This window comes from Python bivittatus, unplaced genomic scaffold (assembly GCF_059951505.1).
Source record: "Python bivittatus isolate LINGU-HERP-01145 unplaced genomic scaffold, Pbiv_v1 ctg000260_np1212, whole genome shotgun sequence".
In the NCBI taxonomy this organism is placed as follows: domain Eukaryota; kingdom Metazoa; phylum Chordata; class Lepidosauria; order Squamata; family Pythonidae; genus Python; species Python bivittatus.
The window spans coordinates 1,147,052-1,170,928 of NW_028277055.1; the positions used below are offsets into that span (position 1 = coordinate 1,147,052).

At 48.2% G+C, this 23,877-nt stretch overlaps 1 protein-coding gene across 4 annotated transcripts in view; it reads right to left on the minus strand.

Moving 5' to 3' along the window:
* The window catches only part of MAP7D1 (MAP7 domain containing 1), a 67,414-nt gene extending 43,755 nt beyond the window's left edge, over window positions 1–23,659 (minus strand). The window contains exon 1 of one of the 4 annotated variants that reach the window (XM_088140242.1): window positions 22,700–23,659. In XM_088140242.1, the coding sequence (XP_087996368.1) occupies window positions 22,700–22,766 (67 nt within the window). In that variant the 5' untranslated portion in view covers window positions 22,767–23,659. The remainder of the gene's footprint in view (window positions 1–22,699) is intronic. The other 3 variants (XM_088140241.1, XM_088140246.1, XM_088140243.1) reach the window with 3 other exon arrangements.
* Window positions 23,660–23,877: the final 218 nt, after the last annotated feature.

A 23,877-nucleotide genomic window follows, 5' to 3' on the forward strand; every position in this document is an offset into this window, starting at 1 on the left:
TTTGACATACCATGGCTCTCCAGTTCTGGCAATATCCACTCTTGGCCTTGATAAAATGTTGGCTAAAATTACATTTATTGAGGATTTGGACCCAAGGCTTCCAGGATGACAGAGCTAGTGTCTCTCACCTTCAACATAAAGCAAACTCCTCCTGGGCAATTGGCTTTCTATATGGTAACTGCAATGCTATTATATGCACAAAGATGGAAGAACCCAGAAATACCCATAAGGGAAGAATGGATCATGAAGATGGCGGAGCTTGCAGAAATGGCTGAACCGACTTGTTTGATTCAAGAAGGAACAACAATTATTTTTATAAAAGACTGGAAACCCTTTAGGGACTTTTTGCTGAAAATGAATAAGAATGAAATGGTGATTTTGGGAGTTATTGATTAAAAAGGGTCGTTTATGGGAAGAAGGGAACCACAATACGTAATTTAGGAGGGTGAAGAGGGTAATTCCCATGTTTGTAGCTGCTGCAAAGAAGGTCAGAAGTCACTTCTTTAGATATCCTTCTTTTTCTTCTTCCTTCTCTTTTGTTGTCTTTCCCTTTTTCTTTTATTCTTTAATCTCGCTCTCTTTTCTACTTTTCTTTTTATGTTCTGTAGTTTTTTAATCTTACGTAAAATTTTCGTTCAATAAAAATTAGATAGATAGATAGATAGATAGATAGATAGATAGATAGATAGATAGATAGATAGATAGATACAAAAGTATTATACAACCTCCCCTCCCTTTTGGACTATCCCTAGATATTTTTTAAACATTTTACATGCCCCACACAGGAGATTTTTCTCCCCAGCCCTCTTCATATTACAAATTTTCAGGCCTGTCCTACAGGAAATGGATGGACGGACGGACAGACAGACAGACAGACAGACAGACAGACAGACAGACAGATAGATAGATAGATAGATAGATAGATAGATAGATAGATAGATAGATAGATAGATAATCTGCTGTATTTGATGTATTTTTCATGATTGGTCTTCCATTGTAAATGATTAAATAATAAAGCACTCCGTCACAAAATTCTCCTGCAGAATGAAAAATGCATTTTTTTTTTTTTAAAGAGTAGCTTGGAATATCCATAGGATGAAACACAGTGTGCCGTTTGCAGCCTGCTCGCAGATTCCTTCCCGGATCAATAGAGGGTCTGTTACGAGCCCCCCACCCCACTCCACGTGATGCAGGAAGCTCTGTCGAGAGTTATGCCGAGTTATTTGTGTTGACTTGATGAGGCCCAAGCAGATCAGGCTGATTTCTTCTTCCAGTCTCTTAGCACAGACTCAGGAGAAAAAAAATGTGCGCGGATGAGTAATCGTTTCCAGTCCTTTTCCATTTCACAGACTGCATCAGCCAAAGCAGATCGTTCAATGAGCAGCGGGCAGGTTGGGATCCAGGATTCAGCCCCTGGCACCAGCCTGGGGCTTGAACCTAAAAGGGAGGGGGACATTTTTGGCTGGGGCTGGCTTCTTCTAGGAGAAAAACACCAGCTTTGTAGAGCCCGTGGAGCCCCACGCTGGCGAGGGTTTCCAAAGATCACAAGATCTCTTTCAGTTTTCGTTCTGCCCCCGTGATTCTTCCCAGTTTGCGCGTGGGGAAGGACAGCGAGGGAGGAGGAGCAGGGCTTGCTGTTCCTCTGCGTCCCCCTTCGCATATGCACAAGCATGCAGGAAAACCCAAGCACACGCAGACGTCACGCAGAGGCCGAGCAAGCAAGATGGGAGAGGCCCCGGGGGAAAAACAGGGGTGCAGCCGGGTGGCAAGAGATAAGATTCAGAGAACTAATGGGAAGCTGAGAATTGATGTGGGCAGCAGCTAGGGATGAAAGATGGCATCGAGGAGGATAAAACGTGGAGGATTAAAAGCATTTTGCTTAATAAGACTTGCTTAAGACGCTCGATTACCTCTAGAACGCACAGTTAATTAAAACCATTTTTCAAAAAGAACCACCCTGAGAACAAAAGTAATTAGATTTACATTCAGGCATTTATCAGGAGAAAGGCACAAGTTCAAAGCCTGAAGAATACAGGTCGTCCTCACTTAACAACCATTTATTTAGTGACTGTTCGAAGTTACAGTGGTGCTGAACGAAGGGACTTACAATTGGTCCTTGCACTTACAAACCTCACGGCAACCCTACAGTCACGTGATCGCAATCCAGGCACTTGGCAACCAGTTTACACTTATGACGGTTGCAGTGTCCTGGGGTCATGTGATCACCATTTGTAATCTTCCCACCCAGCTTCTGGCAAGCAAAATCAATGGGGTACCATGTGATTCGCTTAACAACTGCATGATACATTTAACAGCTGTGGTGATTTGCTTAATGACCACTGCAAAAAAGGTTGTAAAATCGGGTGTGGTTCGCTGAACAACCGCCCTGCTTAACAAGGAATTTTCCGGTCCCTTTTATGGTCTTTAAGCAAGGACTACCTGTAAACCAAATGGTTCTTGTCTGGTCCAAACTTCTAGCCCAGAGTTTCTCAACCTCAGCAGCTTTTAATATGTGTGGACTTCAACTCCCAGAATTCCCCAGCCAGCATTCTGGCTGGGGAATTCTGGGAGTTGGAGTCCACACATCTTCAATTGCTAAGCTTGAGAAACACCGCTTCAGGGCATCAGATTGCCCATCCCTGCCGTAGATCGGTTACATATCTAAAAAAGTGAAAATGGAATTGCAGGAGGAAAGAAGAGAAGGCCTGGTCTGTAGGAATTTCTCATGGCGCCTGGTTTTGCACCCTTGGATCTTGGATTATCCATGCTGGCTGGGGAATTCTGGGAGTCAAAGTCCATACAACGTAAGGTTGTACAATACAATCTGTATTGTAGTGTATTGTTGCTGAGGCTGAGAAACACTGGGCTAGCCTAAAGCAGAAAGCCATCTAGAGATGGCTGGGGAATTCCTGCTGGAAGGTCCTCAGTTCAATTCCTACCATGCCCATTTCAAAGTGGGTCAGATAGCGATGCTATTGTGCAAATGCACCTTTGCTTGAATTGCTGGGAAGCTATCACTAGCTCTCAGTGGACCGTAAACAGGGGTGTCTGCAGGGTATGGTCAAAATAAGGACGCACATAAAAAACAGTATCGGATCATGCCATCAACTGTTCATCCTTCCATTTGGAATGCCAAGGAGAGATTTCATCTTTTAACCACGATAAAGACCTTGCACTATCATAAGCAGCTTTATGGCCATGCCAGCCTTTTTTTATATTGATAGGCACACACAGAATTTCATGGTAAATACAACGGAGGGGGGGTCTATTTAGATATCAAACAAATGGAAACAAATCACCTACAGCAGTGATTCTCAACCAGCCTGTGAATTTGTTTCTAGTGGGCCACGAGATCTGTGTCTTATTTTTTCCATTTTTTCGGTAGTATGCCTAATCTGAATAATCCGTATATTCAACACAGTGCGCATATTAAAAGAAATTGAACAACGTCCCCTTGAACCAGGCCTCACACATTTTAAAATACGCACCTACAATTAATAATTTTCCGGTGTGCCACAGAATTACCGTGACGTTCAATATGGTGCTGCAGATTCAAAAAGCTTGAGAACCTCTCATCTGCAGGTTCAAACCCACTTGGGAATTCACAGATCGTTCAAGACAGTAGAAGAAGCATCTTCACCCGAAAGCCAACACCTTGCGATGAGCAAACCCAACAAAGAGGAAATTGTGGGCGTGCAACAGAATTAGCCAGGGACTTAATCCCTGAAGCTCCTGTTCAGTACCTGTTTCAATAGAGATGAATCAGAAGCGAGCCACCTGCCCACTTAGAACATTACACTCTGCCTGGGTTGTGCACGGCTTCAAATTACTTATTAGTGAATGCCTTTGCAGTACTTGTTCAAAGCATCACCTCCATCTAGAAGAAGAAACAGGCTAGTTTCTCAACCTCAGCAACTTTAAGATGGCTGGACTTCAACTCCCAGAATTCCCTAGCCAGAATGGACGTCAGGACTGGTTTGTCCTCAGATTGGAGACCACTAGGAAAGACCCATGCTGTGGGTTAGAGTAGAACAGTGTTTTTCAACCTTGACCACTTAAAGATGGGTGGAGTTCAACTCCCAGAATTCCCCAGACAACATGGATATCAGAACTCGTTTGTTCTCGGATTGGAGACCACTAGGAAAGACCGATGCTGTGGCTGGCTGGGCAATTCTAGGAGTTGAAGTCCAGACATCTTAAAGTTGCTGAGGTTGGGAAACACTGGGCTACGGAGATGAGCTTCTTTCTCAACATGCTAGCTTTCTATATGAAAGGAAAATGTCTGTACATATGGAAAAGAAGTCTGTTATTTGAGTTCCCCTCAAAACAATCCAGACTGTCAATACTTGTCACCACTCCTATCCATTTCTTTTCTTCACCCCCCCCTTTAATTATATTGGTGTAATGCCTTACTACATTATATTGTTCCATACCGTGATATTTTTATTACATTCATTCAACATCATTGACCTTCTCGTCTGTTGTTTTGATCACTTAAGGGTATTGGAAATAAATAGTATTCTATCAATATTCATTACAATTTCAGATGTCAATATTATCGAGCATATGCTTATACGCTCACATCCACTGCTTTTATTTATTTAGTTAGCTACTTGAATTTTTAAGTACAATAAAAGTATAAAGAATCAAAAGAAAAATGAAAGAAAAGATTGAATCATGACTTCCACCCTAAGGTTAAAGTTTAGCCCACATTTTGGTGACTGCCACTGCTATTTGTACTACAGTTACTATAATAATGCATTTTATGTAATTTTCCTGCAATGTTTAAAAGTTTTATTAATAATTAAAGGTCAATGTATTTTATTGTTGTGCTTTCTGGTCCATAGGCTGTAACAAAGGTTTTGATTGATTGATTCCACCCTTCTTTCTATCCAGTAGTTACCATCTTCCTCTTCCCCTCCCTCTTTGTTTTAACCCTTTTTAGTCCCCAAATCCATAAATCCTCAATTCAGTCTTTTCTTCTTCCAGTGAAAAGTCCATATAAGGTTTCCAGGCTTTCAAACAAGGACTCATATCCATTGCTGATGAGGAACGTGTGCCCCCCAACGCAAAGAACCTTTGCCCACCGTTGGGCTTCAGCCTTCTTCACCCACTCTTGCATTGGCAGAATACCAGCGTGAAATGCATAGTTCCCATTGCAGATCCTTATCCTGCCTCTGTTCTGGTTCATTATGAGACACCTGAGATCCCTCCAAGGCAGCGGGTGCCAAAACTTAATGTATTTTACACACCTTGAGATGTTCCTGGATGCTTCCAGAATAAGAGGGAAAACACTACTTTAGCACCAGTGCAGCTAAGGATGACTTAAGCCGTACTCATGGACTTGGGGACAAGATGCACTCATTCTAGAAACAGAGCAGATCAAGAATATTGCCAGATACAGCTTAGCAAGTAGGGAAAGTTGGAGAACCTACACTTTCCAACTAAGTTCTTCCAGACCAGGATTCTTATATATATGTGGCATACATACATATAACATATATACAATCACATTTACTCTAAGATTCAAAGTGTGTCAATGGCCAAATGTCACTGATTCAAATGAACAGGCCTGGAATTCTCCTTCAGCAATGTGTCTTCAATACAGCCAACCAACCTGGGCCAAGTTGTTTGAGAAGTTCTGGGACAGACCCAGCATAACGTGGCAACCAGCATCTGAACAGCCTGCATGGGGATATGCTATTCTAAGAATCAAGCTTGCAAAGAATCTGGAACTACGAACTTTTTTGGTTGCTGTTGTTGTTAAAGGAATCAAGGGAGGGTTGTCAGGAGTGTGAGGAAGTTCAAAAGACTTGAGAAAAAAAGAGAGTGAAACTGGAATTTCCAGAAAACACACAGACAGAATAATCTCTGCTTCCTCCTTCTTGACCTAAACAATAAATGTTGATGTCTCTGGTCAGCTTCACCAAACACCCTCCAGATGGTCCCCTGCCTCCCCTCCATTATCACAAAGGTTCACATCTTCCCTAACTTTAAAAATTCTCTCACTGATACATTCCATCAATTCTAGGGAATATTCCAAATTTAGTAGCACTCAATTAAACCGTAGCTGTCAGAAGCTCCTAATTCTCCACTGCAGCATCTGAAATAAAAGAAAAGGTGCTTAAAATAGGCATTTTTGCCCAGCTCAACCCTAGGGTTCATCATGCTGCAAGAAGAGAGACAATTTCCCTAGCAGTTTGGGGGACTGCCTCCACCTAAGCCTTGTCCCCCAGAGCAGTTGAGGTTCACCTCCCATAATCCTAGCCATCAGTAATACTCTAACTCAAAATTTCTCAACCTTGGGAACTTTAAGATGTGTGGACTTCAACTCCCAGAATTCCCCAGCCAGCATGGCTGGCTGGGGAATTCTGGGAGTTGAAGTCCACACATCTTAAAGTTCCCAAGGTTGAGAAACTCTGCTGTAGCTGAATTTATGAGTCCAAGAATGAAGACAAAGAAGAAGAACCTCAACAGTACAGTAACTGCATTCCCAACTGAGCATCTAAAGTTCCCAGAGAAATCATAGATTCATTTTCTTGCAGAGATCAAAGAGCCCATCTTGGTTGGGCCAGTGAGAAATTTAACCCCTTTCTCAGCCAGACATATCATACAGCGCTGTTCTAAGACTAAGAACCCAGTCTGGGCAAAATGTGTCTTCTTCACTTCAGCTGAAACCCAACCTCTGCTCGGAGAAATACTCTACGAGGTTGCAAAGACATCGTCTGGGCCTCTGTGTAAGGGACGGGTCCATCTTTCCAAAGACCGTGCGGGATAACGCCGCAGCTGTTATGCATGTTTGAAGAGGGGATTATAAGGTCATCCAATCCACCCCCCCTCCACACACCCCCGTCATGCCCCCATGCAGTGCAGAACGCAGCTACAGAATCTCTAATCCTTGGAGTTCAATCACCGCCGAACTGAGTGGAACGCTACCCTTTCGGGATCTGGGATCTGGGCCCTGGGCTTCGACTGACGCCATCCCATAACACATTCCTTTTTTCAGCAGATGCACAGCACATGCTGGTTCGTGTTCACCTTTTCAGGTGCTCCTTTGCAGATTCGGAAGCCAAAGGAAGCTTTTAGCAAGCAACAGGCTGGCAGTTAAAACGGGGACATTAGAAAGGGAGGTTTCAGCAAATGTAAGGGAATCCCAAGGTAGGAAAAGGGGGGGGGAGGGACGGGGGGGGACAAAACTCCAGGGGGAAAAAAATGGAACAGAGTAGTCTTGGAAAGGGCCTGGCTGGCAGAAGCACTCCACAGTGCCATGCTTTATTGCATTTCCCACTAAATGGAATGGAATACCTTGCCCATTTTTTCTTGGCTCCAGGTCTCCAGCGTCTTCTAAAATTAGCCTCCGGCTCTTCTCTTACAAGGCCCATCGCCATTTTCTGCAAGACTCCACAAATCCTGATGTGGAGCTGTTATCCAGGAGTGGACGATACCAGGATGCCTACAGAGCTCTAGGACCAGGGAAGCTGATACCGTAGAACCAGACTAAGCCCTTCCTGATACAGAGGTCAGCTTAGATACCTGGAACATTTCCTCCTGGAACATTTCCTCCATAACACCTTATATTTTGGAGGTCAAGTTTACAATATCTATTCCTAGGAAGTCAGGTCTCCCAAAGAAGCTCACAGTTAGGCACAGAACAACCCCTTTCCCACCCAATTGTTATCACACCCAATTTAGAGCAGGGTTCCTCAACCTGGGCAACTTGAAGATGGGTGGACTTCAACTCCCAGAATTCCCCAGCCAGCATACGCTGGCTGGGGAATTCTGGGAGTTGAAGTCCACCCATCTTCAAGTTGCCAAGTTTGAAAAGCACTGCCATCGTGCAATCTGAGATGGGGGAAGAGGTATAAAACAAGCAGTACGAACACACACACACACACACAAGTGAGAGAAATCATTTTTGGGGAATCTTCAAATGCAGAAATGGGATGGGATGGTTTGGGATGGCTTTCCTCCTTGCCAAGTAAGAGTCTTCGGATGGGCTCTTAAGGAAGGCCTAAGGTCATGAGGAAGACCCCAGCCACTTCCATGACAAAAACCCAAGGGACGGATAGCGGCTGCCAGCTACAGTAGATTGGATAGGCGTGAATCGGAGAAGAATTGTTGACATTTAAACACAAAGATATACTGTATTCCATCTAATTCCAGCATGCCAGCCATTTTATCTTTCTGTCAGAACTCTTTTCACCCCAGCAGGTCATCTTGAACTTGAACACCAAATCCTGAGCTTGCTTTCTTCTCCTCCCTCCCCACTGCTTTTCCTTGTGTGCTATGTATATTAGATGCCCGAGAGCAGCTTTCTGTTGATATTTATAAGCTGCTACAGAAAAACATTTTGGCTATAAGGAGGGATAAAATAAATATGCTTTAAATTGGTAAGAAAACGTTCCCACTGCTTAGCCAGCTGTTCTTGTGGACAGGCGTCTTCAAGGCCTCCACTCCTCTTGGGGATTTGTTATCTTTCAAATGGACCGACGAGATACTGAATCCTGACTTTTCATGTGACTGTGGGAGAGCAAAGAAATGCATCTGCCACACCAAGAACCTCAGGAGAAGATTCTTTATTCTCTATCCATAAGTCCGGAATTATTCAGAATTGACAGGAAAAGGGGATGAAGTTATTCATGTCTCTTGTTCTAAAAGTCCTTCCTTCCCTTCCCTTCCCTTCCCTTCCCTTCCCTTCCCTTCCCTTCCCTTCCCTTCCCTTCCCTTCCCTTCCCTTCCCTTCCCCTCCCCTCCCCTCCCCTCCCCTCCCCTCCCCTCCTTCCTTCCTTCCTTCCTTCCTTCCTTCCTTCCTTCCTTCCTTCCTTCCTTCCATTCATTCCTGGTGTGCACAGAACTAGTGCAAACACACGTATTCAACCCTTGTTGCAGTTGCATGCCCTCCTTTACAAAACGGTTGCGAAATGAACCCATTTCTTGGATCAGCCTGATACTCCAAACCACATGCGAATCCGGAAGGGAGCAGCACCCACACGCTCTCCCAGCTCTTGCCTGAATGACAGAAGCCGCATCATGCCACAGCATCATGACGCATATAGAAAAGGGGTGGGTCTTGCACAGTGATGCCACAACATTGCTTGTGCCCCTCTGACCCGCCCCCCGCAGACGTTACTGCAAACAGGCCAGGTTCACGTGAGAGGTTACTGCAAGCAAGCCAGTAAAAAACCTATCCCAGGTTAAAGCTAAGCAAGTTTAGCAGAAGACGCAGATGGAGCCAGTTTGGAATGCGTCTGATAACCCTGTTGGGGAAACAGAGTCAGAGGGGCACTAGATGCAAAGGAGATCTTGGTCTGATCTTGTCCACGTGGCATGACAGGCAAGGTTCTGCTAAGTTTTGGGTCTTAACAAATCCAGCCAGGGCAGAAGACTTCACTCGGTGCTCCCTCCAAAGGGTTCCCCCTATAATTAGAGCCAAGAATATGGGAGATTTTAAAAAAACATTCCAAAATTGCAAGGGTCAGCGGCAGCAGCAACAGCCGCCTCGCTGGCTGCTCCAGAAAGGGGGCCAGCTGCTCGGGTCCCTGGCGTCCTTCCCTGCCTGCTCTGCCCCGTCGCCAATGACAGGGCTAGACAGGCAGCAGCCAGAGCGACAAGTCCTTAAGTGCGGGTTTGGCAAAACCACAGCACCGCACCCTCTTGATGCGCACCAGAACATAAAGAGCTGCTGGCCGGGCAAAGACAGGGTGGTTGGAAAGGTTTGCAGGGCGAGACGGAGCAGCAGAAACAGCAGCATCCGAGAAGATCCTGGCCATCGCGTCCACCCCCACCCCACCCCATCTCATTTTCTCCCGCGGTGCTCTGTGGACGCTGGATACGTCCGGCTGGGTGTTTCCAAGCACGCTGGAGGGTCATGTGCCAGAGAAGGCCCTTGGCATTCAGTGCATTCTTGAGTCAGCTTCACGGGGAAGAAGGTTTTCCAAACTGGGTCACTACGATCCTCTTGCTAACCACAGCCACGGCCTCTTACTCATCCACCACCCCATTCTCTCATTACATATTTAGGTATAATTATATATACATAATTTTCATTACAGAAATTTTGAAAAGAATAAAAGTGATACACATTTTGAAAGAACAAAGGAGCAAGGAAAGTAAAGAAAAGTAGTAATTAGGTGGGGAAAAAGGGCAAGGGGAGGCAAGGTTACAAAGAAGCAACTTCCGATCTTCTTAACAGCAGTTACAAGTACATTTATATCTTACCTTCTCTAAGGTTACAACATAATTTCCTTCTTTCCACAGGCTACCCTTTCTAATCATCCAATCACAAGTTCATTTTTTTCTTGTTTCAGCAAAACGTCCATCAGGGGCTTCCACGCACTAATAAATGTGTTTATTGTCCTTTCTCTAATCAAACAAGTCAATTTTGCCATCTCTGCTAATTCTGTCATCTTCACCAGCCATTCCTCCATTGTGTGTATTTCAGAGTCTTTCCATTTTTGCGCACAGCATAATCTCGACTACGCCATTCTCTCCTGACCAAGTTCTTAGGAGAACCAGAAGGTAGGAACCTTGGCTCTTCCCCCCCTTTTTAAAGTAGGCATGGGACCAGCCATCCCCAAATCTTTTTGGTGCCCACAAAGCCACAGCAGAAACTTCTGGCATGCGCCAACAGATTTTGGTGGGGCCACTGCCAAAATGCAGCCATACTGTGTCTTGCCATTTGGGGGAGGGAGATGTGCAAAGATGTGGAGTCCTTGGGGTTCTCTGAGTTTGGTTGTTTTCTTGCAGACGTTTCATTACCCAGCTAGGTAACATCTTCAATGCTAGAAGGGGGTGGGGTTTGCTCTCTGTTTATAATATACAGAGAGCAAACCCCTTCTAGCACTGAAGATGTTGCCTAGCCGGGTAATGAAATGTCTGCAAGAAAACAACCAAGCTCAGGGAACTCCAAGGACTCCACAGCTCAACCCTTCTCTTCTACTGATGTGCAAAGAGGAGCATAGATCCTTAAATCGTTCACTTAAAAAGGGGGCTGTGGAGTCTCACAGGTAAAGAGGGACAACAGCTGCAGAGAAGGCAGAGTGAGGGAGTGCCCCAGCCTGAAAATATGGAGACTTACAATCATGGTGGAAAATGCTACACCAGAAGCAGCTGCTTGGGGTCCTCCTCTCCAGCAACGCTGTGGCCATTGCTCCAACCATACCTCCACATTCAAAGCGGCAAGGAGAGGGAGCTGTGATGATGTTCTAATAGCCTCCTTGGCCCAGGATGCAACATTTTTGCTCCGCGGAAGAGGAGGAAGAAGAAAACAACACAGAGGCAAAGAAGGAGAAACCAAGTTGCTTTTAAAGAAGCATTTCCCACGGAGTTTACCAACTGTGCTCTGGACCATCCCTTCCCAGTTTTGTTTGGTACCCTGAGGGACCAGATAAGGACTGAAAGATGCTTGAGTGGAAGAAATGTGTGGTGGGGGGACATTCCTCATGGCTGGCGCAAAAGGCAGGCACACTTAACTTGCAATGCTTTTTCAGTGCGAATTCTTTGAACCCATCCATTGTGGTTTATTCAATAAGCTATGGTTTGAACAAATCATGACTTAGCCAAGTACCTGAACTCAGAGGCACACTGTCTTTAGACCCACTCCTCGTTATCTCATTTTTTTTTAGATTTTTTTTATCTCGCCTTTCTTATTTTTATAAATAACTCAAGGTGGTGAACATACCAAATATTCCTTCCTCCTCCTGTTTTCCCCACCACAACAACCCTGCAAGGTGAGTTGGGCTGAGAGAGAGGGGCTGGCCCAAAGTCACCCAGCCGACTTCCGTGCCTGAGGCAGGACTGGAACTCAGAGCCCCCCGGTTTCTAGCCTGGTGCCTTCACCACTACCCCAAACCGGTAGAGCAACATTGAACCTGGGATTCTGTGCTAGTAAATGAATGAATCTTGGGGAAGATATGAGAGAGCCATTAAGGGTCTTGGAGAAGCAATTACACAGTCCTAAGACAGAAGGAAGTGTGTTTAGTTCAAGATGGGCCAGACAGAAAATCAAACAGGCTTTCAAGATTCTGTTACTCTGTTTTACTACAATGCAGAGCATTCCTGGAATCCCTGCCAGGCCTGTTTTTTGTCCTGGCCTACCTTGAAGGGTTGACAGTGACAGAAATGCATTCTTAAAATGCCTAATAAACTACAGGTTGAGACAGGAAGCAGGCAAGACGAACCTCAGCTTTGCCTTCCTTCTGCCTTAAAGCTGCCTCAACAGAATGACAAATATCCCCCACCAGGCAGCCGGTCTAATGAACCTGCAGGAAGCTGGTTTGGGGTCTGCGTTTCATGGGGCATCCCCCCATCTGGAAGGCCGGACAGTAGCAGGAAAAGCTGTGTTGGGAGGGGACAGTCTCGGCATGGGACGAGCCAGAGGAAATAGGCTTGTGGGCTCTTCCTCCACTCGGGAACAGATCCAGCGAAGGGCATCAAAGCATTGTCTCCAGGATTCAGGAAGCCCCTTCCTGGTTCTTCTTTTCAACAATGTCTAGGAGCTGCATCAGCAAGCCTCACTCTGGGCCAGATGTTTGAACACCAAAAGGCGGCTTAGCATTTCGGTGGATAGAAGGCTGCCTTAACCAGGGTTTGAGAAGGCAGACAGCATTATCTGTGTTATCACCTCCTGACACCAAGATGAGATAATGCTATGTTTGTTTAATGCAACATAACCTTGAGGACCGTGGGTGAAAGAGTAAGCAGTGAAACAGCCAACGGGCTCAACTGAAAAGCATTTTCTTCAGGGGTGTCCTCGGGGTTTGGTCAAAAAAGTCAAGATGGTGGTTACAACGGTGCAATTGAAGATTTGTGTGTTTTTTATGTGCCACCCCTTGTGGACACCCCTGATTCTGCCTGAGGGGACCCAAGGCAGTCAGAGGATTTTATTCATACTATTTTATCTGCAACAGCTCATCCTCCTAGCCAATGGTCTTTGAGAAATTAAGATGCCTGTTTGGGCAGCCCTTTTTAACTTCGCAGGTAACCAAAGAGGCACAAACTCATACTTTTCAATCCCAGATGAGTTTATTTGCAATAACAGCAACTCTCTAGTTTGGCATTCAAAAAATGATATGGATACCTTTGGGGAAAAATAAAGGCTGGGATTGCTATAGTACAGAGTGGTCTAACAGTTATTCCTAGAAATTCATCTAAATGCTTTTTCTGCAAGGATGGAAAGCAATTCTCATCCCAAAATTTAGGCCAAGCTTTTCAACCGAGCTCAGAAATACCCACTGTTTTCTCTCTGTTGAATGACATAAAAAGGTGACATTAAAAAAAAAAAACTTTAAACCTTGAAGAACTATGATTAGTCCCTGCTCTCGATGAAAGCAACAGCTTCTCTTGATCTCCCACTGATTTGGGTTTACAAACAAGGAGATATAATTCCCAATCTCTTGAAATATAAATTGCATTCTAGGGAAACAGTGGCTGGGTTTAACATGACCCATAGCCATCCTGTGATTGCTATGTTTTCAGCCTAACACAATATACAGACCCATTCCTTGTGGCTTACTCAAATGGCAGAGTAAAGACAAACCAGGGCTTAAGACTGTGTGTGAACCCAGCTAGCAACCTAGATGGGAACAAACAGAAAATTCCTTCTAAGTAAGAATGGTCACATTGAGTCACTCTAGATCCATTTCGTTCACCATTCTGTCCCTAAGAAAAGGCCGTCAGGTCACAGAGAGAAGGACCTTCCCCCATTGCTCTTCATCAGAGGCACCCTGCCTCTGAACATGGACGCTGGGAACATAGACAGATGACTTTGCCAGCTTACTGATTCATCTCATCCAGAATCTGGCCATGTTGCCTAGGAATTCTGGAAGCTGTAGTTCCAATACGTATGAAGGGTGCAAGTTTGAGAATGCTCCGCCTCTATTCTTTTGCTGTGGTTTTGGGGAGGATCTCAGATAGGGGTCTTCTTCTGGTTCCTCTTGCAACTCTTCCTGGGGTCATTTCCATGAAAAATGCACGTTCCATCTGTTGCAACATGGCCTTTGTCCCTAACTCAGTGTTGTCCAAACTTGGCCACTTTAAGATGAGTGGACTGGGGAATTCTGGGAGCTGAAGTCCACTCATCTTAAAGTGGCCAAGTTTGGACAACACTGCCCTAACTGACTCCACCCCAGATCTCAAACAGGTGCACTTTCCCCAGATGCTCGGAACTGAATCTGGCCTCTTTTACATACCTCACCTAAATCCTTCTGGTCTTTCATCCTCCTTACAGCTTAGGTCTCCTAATCATTAACTGCTGTTGCTCAGCATTTCCTCCTCTGCACGTTTCCTCTCGCCATCCAGCAACCCTGGTGGCTAGCCTTGCATCTTGAGAAAAGGAGGTTTTTTAAGTTCAGATCCTTTGCTGTCAGTAAAAGCACTTCCTAAAACTAACTTCCATCCAGGAGCTGACTCCGAGATGTCCTCTCGTGAGCACCCCTGCCCCCCGGAAGGCTCTTTCAATCCAAAGGGCATGCAAAAGTACTCCCCCCCCCTCAATTCAAAGCATCCCTCTGCCTGTCCAGAGACCTTTGGGCAGGAGAGCAGCGCACTATGGTGAAAAGGGAAAGTGATTTTTAAGAGGGAGGGAAAAAGCCAGCCATTCTGGAGGAACCTTGTATCAAACTCAGCTCCGACTGAATGCAGCCATGCTGCAATTTTGGAGGAGTTGTCCTGCCCGTGGCTCTGGCCACACACCACACGTATGTGCTGGAAAGGGCTGGCAGCTGGGGCAAAGACATGGAGGGGAGAGGGCAGAAGACATTCTGAGCCGAAGTCCTGGCGCAAGTGAATGATGGGTTCCAGTTCTGGGGCGACAGTCACACGTCCCCTGACACTGTGCTTCAAATGTACCTGCAGGGAAGCAATCGGGGCACCTGAGAGGCCCTGCAAGGCCTGTTGCTCCCAGTCACAAAATCCTCATCGTAACGCACTGGCATTGAAGCCGAAAGACCTCAGGAGTCCAGAGAAGAGAACATCACAGCACTTGCTTTTCCTGCCGGCCGAGCAACATTAAGAGCACAGAGGGACCCCCAGAAATGTAATGCAAGGCCACTTCAAGGACCTCCACCCCCCTCCCAGGAAAAAAATTCATCTGGAATACAGGTGGCCTTTTTATTACTGCATATGCGCCCACCGCCTGCGCCTTCGTTATGGGCTGCAATGCTGGAAGCGAAAGGCTTGATGTTTAACCTCTGCTATCAGGTGTGGAAGGAGGAAGGCAGTCTGTGTACAGACGTGTGTTTGATCAGGGCTTTGCAAACATTTGTTGAGGTTGCCGGGGCAAGGGTGATTTTGGACTGGCAAGCGGCGGAGGCCTGCAATGCTGAGGCTCGGCTGCAGCACAGCCCTGAAATTTGCAGCTCCTGAGAAATGGGGTGAACCTTCTCCAAAATACAGGGGGCCATGGGAACCCCGGGTGCCCTTTTCCAGTCTGGGGAAGAGAGGGGATTCAACCCCCTCACTGGGAAACTGGATTCTGGAAATGCTCAGGAAACCAGTGAGTTTTTTACTAGCTTCTCAATGGCCCCAAAACTGCTGTTTATCTCCTGGCTTGGTTCGATGGAAAGGAAGATGCTTGCCTCCCTTCTTGGAGACTGGTGCCCAGAAATTCTGAACGAGAGCAGAGATCAGGCTGCACATTTTAGACTACTCAGTTGCACAAGATGGAAAGTCGGAGCCTCCATGGGACATGACCCAAAGAAGCCTCCAGAAGAGAGAGATGGGCACCAGGTTGGGGAAAGCTGGCTTAGGCACTGACTGCATTTCCATACTACCTTCATCTCCATGCCAAATTAGACCATTTTCTGGGTTCAAAAAATACAGTATATGGAATCGGGGGCTACCCAACCAAGACACTAATCCACAAAAAGGCTGTTCAAGGTCAAAAGTAGTAGGGGTAGCATTTTGACGTGGTACATGCTTACAAGCAAAAGTAACTAAGTATAGTAGATTGTACTTGCTAGCTTTGCAACCAACCTAGTTAGGCATGCTTTGTGAACACAGCCATTGGCAAGCAAGGTCAGCCATGGGCAAACCTTCTCAGGCCTGATGCCATCCATAGGTTGGGCTACAAGTCCCATCATCTCCAGTCAGCATGTAGACTGATGAAAAACCTTGAAGGCAGAAACCTTGGTTACTGTCTCCTAGAGGTTGGGGAGGGTTTCAAAAAGCGGTCTCAGTCTTCTTTGGAGATGCCAAATTTGAACCCAGTCTCTTCTTGGAATGATGTGCTGCACTGGAATTTCTGTTCAGCAACTCCCTCTTCTCATCAAGGCAGTTTCCCCACAACCTGGCCAGGACAACCTCCCACTTGGTTAATCCCTCTGACCCCCTGCTCAGCTGCCCTGATCGCCCCAAGCCTTGATGCTGAGGTTGGCTTCCTTCCTATCTGGGGGGGAAATCATTCAAACAGGACAGGAAGGCCTGCTTCCTAAACAAGGGAAGGTCAAGATGAATCATCAGCTCCTCAGGCGGATCAGTAAGACAGCAAAAATGCAGAACTTTGATTACTCAACCATGAAAAGAAGTTCAACCAAGGCAGCCTCTGGATCCTTTCCCAGGTACCTGCAAGCCACAGGTTGGGGCCACAGGCTTCTCCGCAACATTGCAACGGGGCCAGCCAAAGGGAGGGTCCTGCCCTGTTTGTCTCCTGCTCCATACAAGGAGCCGCAAAGCTGAATCTTAAGCCACATCTTTCTGGCAGAGCTGCTGGGTGGAGCTCCTAAAACACGTGCAGTCAGTCCACTTTCAGGCAAACTGTAATTATGCTGGGGGTGGGGAGGCCAGCCTGATGCCATTCAGGGCTCAGGGCTGGTCCTTGCCTTCGTAGGCAGTTTGTAGGAATAAAGAGAGGGAAGGGGACCACCGGATGCAGAGACCCCTCCCTTTGCTTCAGATTGTGGGGAGGGGGGCACTTTTTAAGACTCTTTTTTTTTTTAAAGGCCTTTCCAATGCCAGGAGGGAGAAGCTGGTGATGCAGCCATAGCACCGGAACAGGCAGAGCACATATATTTTTCTTTGGTTATTGAGGAGTTAAGAAAACCAATTGCTGCTTTGAGCCCTAAAGAAATCCATTCTGCTTGTCATTTTTGCAAAGCCAGGGGGCCAATTATTCTCTTTGGGAAGATGGGGCTAAGGGGCCAAACAATGAACTCTGCGCCCTCTGCTGAAAATGGGCATTTTCTCACCAAGTTCCAGCAGCGTTTCTGCAGTGCAATCCGAGGATGCTCTGAGGCAGTGTTGTCCAAACTTGGCCACTTTAAGATGAGTGGACTTCAACTCCCAGAATTCCCCAGCCAGCATTGCTGGCTGGGGAATTCTGGGAGTTGAAGTCCACTCATCTTAAAGTGGCCAAGTTTAGACAACACTGCTCTGAGGGGCACAAAATAGGAGGCCAAACATTGGAGTCCACCTCTCTTTCAAAACCTCCAAGGCCACCTTATCTGGTCAGCCTCTTTGTCCGCCTCATCCAGAGAGAAGCAGTGTGAAAACCGGGGAAATGCTAAGACCTGCACCTTCTATAAAACTTTGCAACGATGCAGGCGCAGCCCCGCATGTACAAAATCTTTGGCCTGGTTACTGAATTAATTCATTTTCTGAATTCACACCATACACTGAGCCATAAACTAGCTAGACAAGTAGCCTGGGAACTCAGTCACCACATCTAAACAGTCTACAGCAGTGAGTTTCCAACTTGGCAACTTTAAGACATGCTGGCTGGGGAATTTTGGGCGTTGAAGTCCACACCTCTTAAAGTTGCCAAGTTGGAAAAGCCCTGGTCTACGGCATCTCTATAGGAAAAGGAGTCTACTTTTGATGACAGAGCAGAAACTCTTTCACACGGAAGTTCCAAGCTGCGATAGTCAACATCACCACACTGGCCTGGAAAAGACCTTGCCGTTGGCCGAAGAGAACCTTCAACCTCATGCAATGGTGGGATACACAGAGTGGAACTAACATATTCCCATTTTAATACTGGAGGTTGGTTTCATAGTATCTCGAAGAGGATTGGAAGGGATCTCTGAAATCATATAGCCTAACCCAATGCAGGAATTCACTACTGATGGCAGCTATCCTCCATTCATACACCACCAACATATGAGAGTCCACCATCTCCACTGTAGTCTACTTCATCGCTGAACAGCTCTAACCATTAGGAAATAATTCTGGGTGTCCACTCAAAATCTCCTTCCTGGTCATTTAAACTCATTGTTTCCTGTCCTGTCTTCTGGACGACTCCCAACAATTCTGCTCCATCAGATACTTGAAGGCAACTCCTGGCCTTCTGTAAGGCTTTGAAGACCTGGTTCTGCCTGGGGTGGGGAGGGAATACCCCAAGCATGGGGATGGCTCATAGAGGCCTCCTGTCTTCAGATTTTTCATCTTCTTGGACTCTCCTTCCCCTTTTTAGTAATGCTTTTAACTGATGTTTTATGTATTTATATCTATATATGTTTTTAATGTTTGTTGTGAGTCGCCCAGAGTTCCCCCACTGGGGGGAGATGGGCAGGTGAGAAATTTAATTAATAAACAAAAAAACAAACATGTCTTCCCCAGTCTTCTCTTCTCTAAGTTAGCTGCACCCAACGCTTCTAGCCATTCCTCACATCTTGTTCCTTCTTAGGCCCTTTTGCCCACACATGAATCCTTACCAACTCTCCACCTCCCTCCAGATGACACCATGCTCACAACAGCAGCAAGCATCTTCACAAGCCCCTGTCACAGCTCACGTGGTTTTGTAGGTTGCATGAACCCAACCACTATTCATCACACTATGATTAAAACAAATCCTTGCTTCATATAACATGTGAAACCAAGCATGATTTGCATATGCGCTTTGGATATCAAAAGAGCTATTATTTGTTTGACCATGGTCTACTGACTAAGCAAAAATGTGCTGGGTTCCACGTAACACTGAGCAATAAGCCACATTTACAAATTGTCATGGCCAGATGTATGCAGCATGCTAAACTCAAGACAAATAAACCATACTTTGCCTTAGTGCAGTTATTCCCAACTTGTTCTTCATGGTGAACCACAAGCACTTATCTGGCAGATAGCAGAGAAATGTAATGCAACTAGAATAGATCAAGGAAGCATGATAGCTGAAGTATTTTCTCAGTGAGCATCAGAAATTATTAGAAAGATCTCTGTCTTTAATATCCCTTGAGGTATGCTTGACCTCCACCTGCAGAGGCTACTTCGAAATGTTTCAAGTACCTTCTTGAGATGGGAATCGGCAAAATCTTGCAACCCCCATCTAAAGGTCCTTATCGAAAGAAAAAATGGGGCGGCACTGCCTTAGTCTGATATGTGACCCCTCGTGCCCCATTTGAGCCACAGCACTTGCAGGCAATTCTCACCCAACATGCTGCTTGGAAGGCCGCGTGCTGGAGCCACGGTCCGAGAGGTCCCTCCAAGGCCACAGCTATCACCACAGGGCACTTGACAGAGGTTTAAATTAGCATCGAGGGGCCCTCCTATCCAAAAGAAGGGCAGGGGGAGACACATCTGCGTTCCCAGCTGACTTGCTGCAAGTTCCAGACCTTTGCAGATCTCCCCCTGCACCAGTCCAGCCCCACAACTCCAGCGACCAAGTCAGGTTTTGTCCGTTCAGAGCAGAGTCTTGTTTGCACCTCCCATGTAAGGAAAACCACAGCTATTTCTCCTGCTCCTCCAGAAACATCCGCACGGACTGGGGCCACATCTTGTGCTAAGCCATGGTTTGTTGAATGACAGCTTGTTGATTTGGCTAGATGAGCACAACAGGCCAAGCCTGTTCACCACTCCGCTTCACCACAATGGTTGCAACCTATGGCATGTTAAGGCCAAAGCAGAAGCAGAACACACCTCGGCTCAGCACACGGTGCGAGCCTTCCTTGCATGTCCTCCAAAAGCTGAGAAATCCACAGGGATGCTGGAATTTCGGGGGCCTGACCAGTGAGTCAGTTGACTTAGATCTGGTTCTCCTCACCAGGTCCTCTCCAGATGTGCTGGCCTTCCAGTCTCATGATTGCCATCCCGAAAAGCATTTGAAGGCCAACTCATCAGAAAGGTGGCAGGGTGGAGGAAAGAGGATCAAGATGGATAATCCTGCATCTCGCTTGAAAGATTTCCACACCTCGGCAGCCTCCCTTGGCCTCGATTGTGGCCTCCCTGCATTTTTTTTACAGTCTAGTCCAACCAGCTTCTTTATCCAGACGTTCCCACAGCTCCTGGAGTTTCTGATAGGCAGACATCTTCTGCCTACAAGTACCCATTTCAGGGCCATGGGGTTTAGCTCTCCTCCCTTGCCCCACCTTAGGTCCCCTCGTCTTTGGCAGAAGCCACCAATAACCCATAATAAGCCCCATGTAGGCGCGCTTGAGCTGGCTGGCTCCCCAGCATGTTGTGGGAAGTTCAGAAGCTAGAGTCCCTCCTTGTCTGCTTAACCCATTAGCTGCTAACCCCACAGGCTGAAGGCCACTTCCTCCAGTCTGGGGAAGCCCTGGCCCCACTCGAGGGAAATTAAGGGGGTTAAAGTCACCACAGGAGGAGGCTGCATTGAGGAGGCTGCTGTGGATTATGGGTCCTTTGCCACTCACTCCCTGATCACAGCAGCCAAGGTCAGGTCTCCCAATGGATAACTAACCCAAAGGGCAAACCCACACTGCGTTGACGTAACAGGAATTCCGCAATGTGGGCCAATTCGTGTCATTTGCACAGGGACATCATGATGCAGATGACCTCATCGTAGCTTCTCATAGACAGCAATGATTCCCTGCATAGGCGGGATGAAAAATTTTAGGAGGAAACGCCAGTGTTTCTCAACCTCAGCAACTTTAAGATAGGTGGGCTTCAACTTCCAGAATTCTGGCTGGCTGGGGAATTCTGGGAGTTGAAGTCCACCTATCTTAAAGTTACCGAGGCTGAGAAACATTGCACTAGTCAAATCACTCTGTGTTTACGGAATATTATGCCCAGCATATTATTATACTCATAATATATTGATCCATGCCCTAATTGAATGAGGCAACGCTACTCAACATACCAAGCCACACCAAAACCACCCAAGGATGAAATTAAGCTTCGCAAGTGGAAGACACTAGGTCTATAACTGACCTAATTAAGAGTGTTGTACAGATACATCCTGCCCTTCTTCTCTTGTTATTTGAAATCCTGTCCCTCTTCTTCATCCCCCACCTGTTCTTCCAGCAACCGTGAGCCTCCCCCCAACTTAGGTACTTGAAAAGACAACAGCAAGGACAAGCAAGCAGGGGCTGACGATAGCCCCCACCTTTGTGGAGAAATGCAGAAGGAAGAGAAGGCGACGTCTGGTTCTGGTTCTTCGACACAACGGCAAAACGAGCCTAGAAGATCCTTAGACTCAAATGACTGGCCTATGCTGAAGTCTGCTGTATCACCAAGGACAAAGGGTGCCCCGCCCAGCCTTCCCCAAACTGGACTTTTCAAAGTTATCTCTTGCCCAAAGTCCCTTGTGATTTCAGCAAACAGGGCCTTGGAGAATTCTCTGCCGAGAGCCTAAAGCAGAAACCCCGAGCAAGGTTCAGAAACTTGACCCTACAGCCCCACCCTGCCTAGACCCAGAATATCTAGGAAGGAGAGGAAAAATATGGTCCACGTTTCCGACTGACGGGGGAACCGGCCATCATCCTGGTGGCCATAACCAGACGGCGCAGTTAGGCCAGATGATTCTTTTGGAGAGCCAGGCCAAGAATCAGGATTTGGAGAGGCGAAGCTACGACTAAGGGGCAGGCCCAGCTGTCGGATGGATGGGGAAAGGGAGAACCGTTGATCGGTGGTGGAGCAAGAGAGCCTTTGCTGACCCTCTCGGTTCCCAGAGACTGAACTGACTGGTGGCTCGGCCCCCAACCTTCCCCTTCGGGTGGTATGGAAGCCGGACTGCAGGCTGGCCTGGTCTCCTCCACCCCCTTTTCCCAGGAAGCCCAACCTCAGAGCCAAGCCCGGAGCCAGCCCCTTTGGCCTATCCCTCCTCCAGACCCCACTCAAGCCCAGGCTCAGCCTTAGCAGAACTTGGACCGCGGGGGCAGCAACTGTCTCTCCGGATGAGGAGGGAGGGGCTCTCCACCCCCCCCCCCCAAGGTCAGCAAGAAAACGGGCAGGTGGTCTTTCCCCCAGTCCCAAAGCAGCTGTCGGGAAGATGCCAATCTAGGGTTGGGGAGGAACTGGGATGGTTATTTATAAACCCCCAATCCAGGGCAGGCTGGATGGCTCCCTCCTCCTCCCCCTCCTTCCCCACGCTGGCTCTGGGATCCTGGAAAGGAGCGGCGGGGGGGCTGCTTTATTTGTGCCCTTCCCAAAAATGTCCCAAGGGAGGAGGCTGTCCCACCTCCAAGAACCCGCAAAGGCAGGGGAGAAATCGGGCTCCGCGTCCTTGCTCCCACCCGCCGGCCCCGCAAAGAAATCAGCGCCTCCCAGGCCCCGCTCTCCCCACCGCGCCCCTCCCTCGCCGGCCCCGGCAGCGGCAGCCGGTCTGTCCGCAAGCGGAGGCCGGGGGAGGGGAGCCCACGTCCCACTTGCCGGACCCCCCCCCCTTTCCGCCCGTGCCCGCGCAGACCGAGACAAAATCTTTCTCCCCCCCTCCTCTCCCCCTCCCTCCCCCCTCCCGCACACCATTTGCAGCAGCATCTCCCCCAGCAGACCGGGACTTCGCCGCCGCCGCCGCCGCGGCGCAAATCTTTACCTCCGAGATCGGGCGCCTGCTGCTGCTGCCCGGCGGGGCCCTCGGGCTGCTCGGCGCGCTTCTCCATCCTGGATCGTCGGAGCGAGGGGGAGGAAGAGGAAGAGGAAGAGGAAGGGGGCGGACGGGGGTGGGTGCCTCGCCTCGGCCCCCCTCGCTCGGGTCTGCTCGAGGCTGCCCTTCCGCGATCCGCGGGCTGGCCGCTGGGGCTCGAACCGGACCGGAGGCTCTTTCCTGGGAGCGGGGAGGAGGAGGAGGAGGAGGAGGAGGAGGATGTCCCGAAGAATTCAGAGAATCCTCCCGCCGCGCTCTTCCTCTTTTTTCATCGCGCCCGGTTCCGGGGACGGCTCGTGCGCAGAGGAAGCGGAGAACTTGGTCCAAAGGGGGGCGGGGGGCGGCCGGCGGAACACAAAGCCAGGAACATCAGGGAGGGATCCCCCCCCGGGGAAAAAAATCCTTTGTATTTTTCCCCCTTTCCGCACCATCCAATATTGCTAGATCGGGAGGCACGGGGAGAAAAAAGGGAGGGGGGCTTCCTAGCCAAGGCGATTGGAAGCAAAGAGGTATATTAAAAAAAAAGGGGGGGCGCCCCGCATAAATCCAGCCCCGCTCCGACAGCAGCTGATTCTGCAAAATGACCAGGGCGAGAATCTCAACTATTGTGCGGACGTCCTCGCTCCAGCTCGGTCTGGCCTCCGAAGCCGGGCGCTACCACCGCCGGGCAGCAGAGGCGGGGGAGCCGTGGTCCCTCCTCCCGCTAAGAACCGCCGGCCCTTCGGGTTCTCAGCCCACGCCCGCTTCCGACAGGCGGCGACTGGACGGCTGAAGCGGCATTCCGCGCTCCCGGGTGCGCCGGCTCCGCCCGGAAGGAGGGGAAACGCCGACCGGCTGGCCCGCTGGCACCCCTGGGCCGCCGCGCCCCTTGGTCGCGCCCGGGAGCGTGTTGAGACCGTGTTGGGAAAGTTCAGACTGAGATTCCTCGCCCAGCAGCTGAAAGGGTGACTCATTTTGCAAGGAAAAAAAGGAAAAAAAGGAGGAGGACTGGGGTGGGGTGGGGGGATTTCCAAGGCTGACGAAGAAGGAGGTGATTTGCTTTACAAGGGTGGGAGGCGAATGCATCTGCGGATTAATCGGCATTCATCAACCCCCAGCAGAGGGTCTCCTGGTCTCCAGAGTTACAG